Source organism: Cavia porcellus, unplaced genomic scaffold (assembly GCF_034190915.1).
Source record: "Cavia porcellus strain 051 isolate PalLab524CR breed Dunkin Hartley unplaced genomic scaffold, mCavPor4.1 scaffold_27, whole genome shotgun sequence".
NCBI classification, from domain to species: domain Eukaryota; kingdom Metazoa; phylum Chordata; class Mammalia; order Rodentia; family Caviidae; genus Cavia; species Cavia porcellus.
In genome coordinates this window covers 7,750,672-7,756,671 of record NW_026947510.1, presented here as the reverse complement: position 1 = coordinate 7,756,671, position 6,000 = coordinate 7,750,672, and the positions used below count along the sequence as shown (strand labels likewise).

The following is a 6,000-nucleotide window of genomic DNA, read 5'->3' as shown; positions in this document are numbered from 1 at the left end:
AACTTTTACTTTCTAGGTCTACATTGTATTGACCCAAAAAACGGAAGGGCCAGAGTCACTGTAGGAGAGTGGTAATTGAAGGCAAACCAAGTATCACTAGCAATTGCGTGGCAGAAGGGCTGCGAAGTTTGCAGTCAGGCGCAGGGCTGGCCGCCTGGTTGCCCTGGAGACGGGGTCCTTCCAGGCCGGTGGTCGCCATCTTTGGCGGCAGCTGGGACCCAATAAGCGGCTGCGCAGTGGCAGGGGGCGGGCAGTGGCGGCGCTGGGCCAGGCCTGGCGCTCAGCGCAGTCGCGGTCATGGAGGTCCCCGCCAGCCACATTTTTCTGCTTCTGCTACTCGGCGCTTGCGGCCGGGTGCCAGGCAGCGCTTTCTCGGAGGCCCCGCCGCTGGTGAACGAGGATGTGAAGCGCACGGTGGATCTGAGCAGCCACCTAGCCAAGGTGACGGCCGAGGTGGTCCTCGTACACGCGGGCGGCGGCTCCACATCGCGGGCTACCTCCTTCCTCCTTGCCCTGGAGCCCGAGCTCGAGGCCAGACTGGCGTACCTGGGTGTGCAGGTGAGTGCTGGGTCTTTCCCGCCGTCGTCGCCCGAAGCTCAGGGTCTGGGGTCTCTACTGCGCCCCCGGCGGGAGTACGGAGCTTCGGGCAGGCAGGGCTGGAGGAGCCGCTCGGAACCCCAGGTCTCGTTTAGGTTGGGGGTGGGCTGGTCCTCCACTCCAAATCTGCGTCGCGCCGGGGACACGTCAGCTCACTACCGCTCCGCCTTCTTTTCCCCTGCCACGTGGGCTCCGCCCCGCGACCCTCCTATCCCGCGCGGGGATCTCCGGCCACTCTGGGACGTGGCCAGAGCAGCCTGGTATCCTGATCTGCACGCTTTTGTACAGCGGGATGCCAGGCCGCATCGGTGAATTGCAGTGAATTTTCTTTGCTTCGTTTCCTTTTCCTTCAGGAATTTCATTTTCTCCTTTTTAAGTGCTTCCTCCTAGACCCCATCCAGAACAACCAGAAATGTAACGGGCTTCTAGTGTTTGAGACCCCCACCCATAGAAGACCCTTAAGGTCGCTAACGAATGCTAACTGAAAGTTGAAACTTCTCCCAGTTAGTTTGAGCTCCTAGGGATAAGAGAAGCCCTTTGATACAGTCCAGAAAGGTAAAGTTGACCTTTCTCCCTTGTGGCTTCTTTCTTATTGTTACATCTCAGCCCTAAATAGCTTCAGGTTTGGCCCCTGTACTTCCACGAAATTCCCGGAACACATGTACAGCTTTGGAAATAGAAGGAATATGCATGCATAAAGGTTTGCTTTTTATTACTATTTTCATTAAACACTTAAGTGATTACCCAATTATTTGTTAGGAGGAAACTAGTCATTATAGTGTCAATTTCTTTTAAGCACACCTTATTCGCTGGTTGAATGTGGCACTATAAAGCTGGGTTTATGGTGATTGAGTTTCTGAAGTGAAATTCCTTTCCTTTCCTGTCCTGTCCTGTCCTGTCCGTGATGATATACACAGTTTTACTCAAAGGTTTCTGAAAAGATATATCAAAACATCATTTAAATGTGCACTACTAACTTTGAATGTTTTTTTGTAGTGCTGGAGATTGAACCAGAGTCGTGTACTAGAGTTTCATTTTCATACCTTTTTATTTTTGATTTTCTGGGAGTACTGGGGATTGAATCCAGGATGTCACACATGCTAGGCAGGTACTCTGCCACTGAGGTACATCTCTAGCCCTTTATTTTTTAAAATTTTTTTTTGTGGTACTGGGGATTGAACTCATGACCTTGTGCTTGCCAGGCAGGCACTTAAGCGACTGAGCTAAATCCCCAGCCCTGTCGCCCCTTATTTTTGATTTTGACAGTCTCACTAAGTTGCCTAAAATAATGGCAAACTTGCTGTCATTCTGCACCAGCCTTCTGTGTAGCTGGGATTACAGGGATAGCCATTGGGCCTGGCTACCTTTGAATATTCTGACTGCTACATCTCATTCTTTCAAAAGAGCCAGTTATGATTTAAGGAGATGGTCACACTGTAGCTGGATCACAGCAGAAGCCAACTGTCCTGCTCTCCCTGCTGGCCTTAATGTCTCCCAACTTTATTGAAGTGTAATAGGTATATAAAAACACTATAGATAATTAATGTATACAGTTTGGTTAGTTTGGGTGTACAGTATTGTACACTTCTGTTACTTATAAAAATCCAGGCAAGAAAAACATTGTCATCCCCAAAGTTTCCTTGTGTGCCTTAGATTTTGTTTTGCATTTGAGGTAAGGTTATTTATTGAGAGTCTACTTTGTCTCAGGTATTTTAAATATGTTCCCTTTCAATCCTCATAGCATCCTTTTATTCTTGAGCAGCCAATGAGAGAAATCTGTATGTGTGGAAGTTGGGTAGCTCCACCTGATTGTCTTCCAGTGAAGATAGGTCAGGCTGCCCTCAGGTGAGCCTGGACCACCCTCTGAGTATGCTCTTGCAATTCCCCTGGCCTCAGCCTGCCAGCCTGAATGACTTTGAGGTAGCAAGGTTGTGCTGGGGTGTAAGACCATCAACTACACTGCCAGGGATCTTCAGAGTCGCTTGTTGACTGACCAGTTCTAGGGTATACGTTCTGCTTTACACTCCTTATTTGGATGATAAATTTACGAAGAGTGTGTGTTTTCCATAGTTGCCTTGGAGACTGGTGACTTTGTGGAGGCTCTTGATGGATTGACTTCAGAGGTTGGAGAACCCTTTCAGGAGCTGATGGGACTCTGGAATTACTGATTAGGAGTCAGTGGGTTCCCCTGTACCAGAAAGACCATCTGATAGTTTCTTTCTCATTTCAGTATTGTATTTGAAAGATTTTCCTCTTATGTCTTATTAAGGAATTTTCTCTCTGTCTCTGTGTGTGTGTGTGTGTGTGTGTGTGTGTGTGTTTGTGTGTTTGTGTTTGTACTGGGAATTCAATTCAGGACCTTGCGCTTGCCAGGCAGGCACTTATGCCGATGAGCCCTGTGTAATATTTTTCAATAAGACCAGTAAGCCTGTATATGAACAAGTGTTCATAAAAACCATGAGTATGGTAAGATTCTCAAGGTAATGGAACTTTTTTTTTTTTTTTTTTTTGTCTTTTTCCTTTTTATCGGTACCGGGGATCGAACTCAGGACTGCCTGCTTGCAAGGCAGGCGCTTATGCCGCTGAGCTAAATCCCCAGCCCCGGAACTTATTATTTTTGTTGGACTGTACAGTTTTATTGAGGATGAATATGTGAATTTATTTATTATATATTAAGTGAACCCTTGACTTACAAACTCACTTCATTTGCAAGGGCTGATTGTAATTCAAGCTGGTTGTAAGTCAAAGCTATTTTTCCCTTAAGAAATAACAGAAATAGATCTGCGCCCAGACTGCTGGAGTTCCCTCAGGCTTCCAGGTGCAGTGAAGGAGAGAGGTGGGTTTGAGGCTTCCACATCAGCCTCCCCATTCCCGGCTTCATTTGGAGACCTGCTGAGCTCCCCATAGGTGGGCGGGCCCACACTACCAGCCTAGCCCAGCCTGTTTAGCTGCCGCGCCTGGCCATAGGTCTGCAGAGGAGGAGCTGGGCAGATCTGGGGTGCCCTCACTGGCCTCTCTGCGTGTCTGGAGGACTCTGGATATCTGCGCCCAGACTGCTGGAGTTCCCTCAGGCTTCCAGGTGCAGTGAAGGGGAGAGGTGGGTTTGAGGCTTCCACATCAGCCTCCCCATTCCCGGCTTCATTTGGAGACCTGCTGAGCTCCCGATAGGTGGGCTGGCCCACACTACCAGCCTAGCCCAGCCTGTTTAGCTGCCGCGCCTGGCCATTGGTCTGCAGAGGAGGAGCTGGGCAGATTTGGGGTGCCTGCATCGGCCTCTCCATGTGTCTGGGGGACTGTGGGTATCTCTGCAACCAGGGAGGGTCCACAGGTTCCTGAAGCACTGCGACCTGTGGTGAGTACCCTAACCCGGCTGCGATTGAAGAACTGTGGAGCTTCCAAGGGGCAGGTGGGCGCACAGTGTCCCTGAGGCCCAGCTTGTCTGGAACTGCGGAGTTCTGAGCAGGCAGAGGAGGGCCACTGGTTCTGTAGGCCTAATGGCTTGGGGTAGCGCGGCGCCAGAGTCTCAGTAGCTCCAAACATAGAAGGGGATTTTCAACAGATCCTGAGGAAGTTTTCAAATAACACTTGAAACACAGAAATATAGGAAAATGACAAAACGAAAGACCAAATTACAACCTCAAACCTCCAGCCCATCTCAAGAAACCCTAGGAGTGATGTATATAGAAGAAAATATATCCCATCCACCTCATATATCGGACACAATAGCCACTGAAATTGACAAGCAGCTCCAGGAAGCTTTAAAGAAATTCAAACTCGAAATAATCTCCCAGATAAAAGAAGAAATGATAAAAGAAATGAAAGAGATTCTAAATATATCTAAAGAAAACACAGATAAAAAATTGGAGGAACTAAACAAAAAGATAGAATCCCTAGACGAGCAATATAAGAAACAAACAGAATACATAATGCAGATGCACAGAGATATACAGGAAATAAAAAACTCCACTGAAAGTTGTAAAAACCGCCTTAATGAAAGTGAAGATAGAATTTCAGACCTTGAAGACAGGATTGCAGCTAGTGAACAGGAAAGGAAAGATCTTTTGAAAATAACAAGGAACCAGGAAACAACAATTCAACAACTGCAAGACGATGCAAAGAAGAATAACATAAGAATGATAGGGATTAATGAAAGAGAGGGAGACAACATGAAGGATGTCAGGAGGATATTTAGAGAAGTAATAGCTGAAAATTTCCCAAGCATGAGATCAGAAACTGACATCAGGATCAGTGAAGCATATAGAACTCCAAACAGTCATAACCAAAATAAAACTACACCCAGACATATAATAATCACCATCCCAGAAATCCAACACAAGAATAGATTATTAAAAGCTGTCAGAGAGAAAAGACAAATCACTTATAAAGGAAAACCTATCAGAATCACAGCAGACTTCTCAGCACAAACGATAAAGTCAAGAAGAGCATGGAGTACAACAGGGGCTGGGGATTTAGCTCAGCGGCATAAGCACCTGCATTGAAAGCAGGCAGTCGTGAGTTCGATCCCTGGTACCAATAAAAACGAAAAAGGCAAAAAAAAAAAAAAAAAAAAAAAAAAAAAAAAAAAAAGAGCATGGAGTGAAGTATTCCAGATCCTAAAGCAAAATGATTTCCAACCAAGACTGATATATCCTGCAAAACTATCATTCAAAATAGATGGTGCAATACGATACTTCCATGACAAAGAACAGCTGAAGAACTTCATGAACACCAAACCAACCCTGCAAAAAATATTGAAAGACAGTTTAGATACACAAAGGAAAAAACCACTAAGCAAAGCAAATAATTAAACAGAACCGAAAGATAAAGATGCAACAGCAGAGAGATAACATTCCTACAATTAACCAGCATTTAACAGTAATAACCATTAATGTAAATGGTCTCAATGCACCAATCAAAAGAAACAGACTAGCAGAATGGATCAAGAAACAAAATCCAACCATATGCTGTTTACAGGAAACCCATCTAACCCAGAAAGATACTCACAGACTGAAAGTCAAAGGATGGAAAACAATTCTTCATGCAGCAGGAATCCAAAAAAAGGCAGGAGTAGCCATTCTGTTTGCAGACAACGTGAACTTTAAACCAACAATGACCATAAAGGACAAAGAAGGTCACTACATACTCGTAAGGGGAAAACTCCAAGAGGAAGAGATAACTATCTTAAATATATACGCACCAAACTCCAGAGCACCCAGTTATATAAAACAATTATTAACAGAAATGAAAACTCAAATTATCAGTAACACAATTGTAACAGGAGACCTTAATACACCACTGACACCAAGGGACAGATCAACCAGACAGAAAATGAGCAAAGAAATAACAGAACTGAATCACACCTGTGAACAAATGGATTTGATAGACATATACAGAATGTTCCAC

General features: G+C 45.4%; 1 protein-coding gene across 1 annotated transcript in view; it reads left to right on the top strand.

The window, feature by feature from the left end:
• The first annotated feature begins 235 nt into the window (after positions 1-235).
• Rpn1 (ribophorin I) overlaps positions 236-6,000 on the top strand; it is a 36,648-nt gene continuing 30,883 nt past the window's right edge. Inside the window, exon 1 of the mRNA XM_003461492.5 lies at positions 236-558. Within this exon, the coding sequence (XP_003461540.1) occupies positions 298-558 (261 nt within the window). The 5' untranslated portion in view covers positions 236-297. The remainder of the gene's footprint in view (positions 559-6,000) is intronic.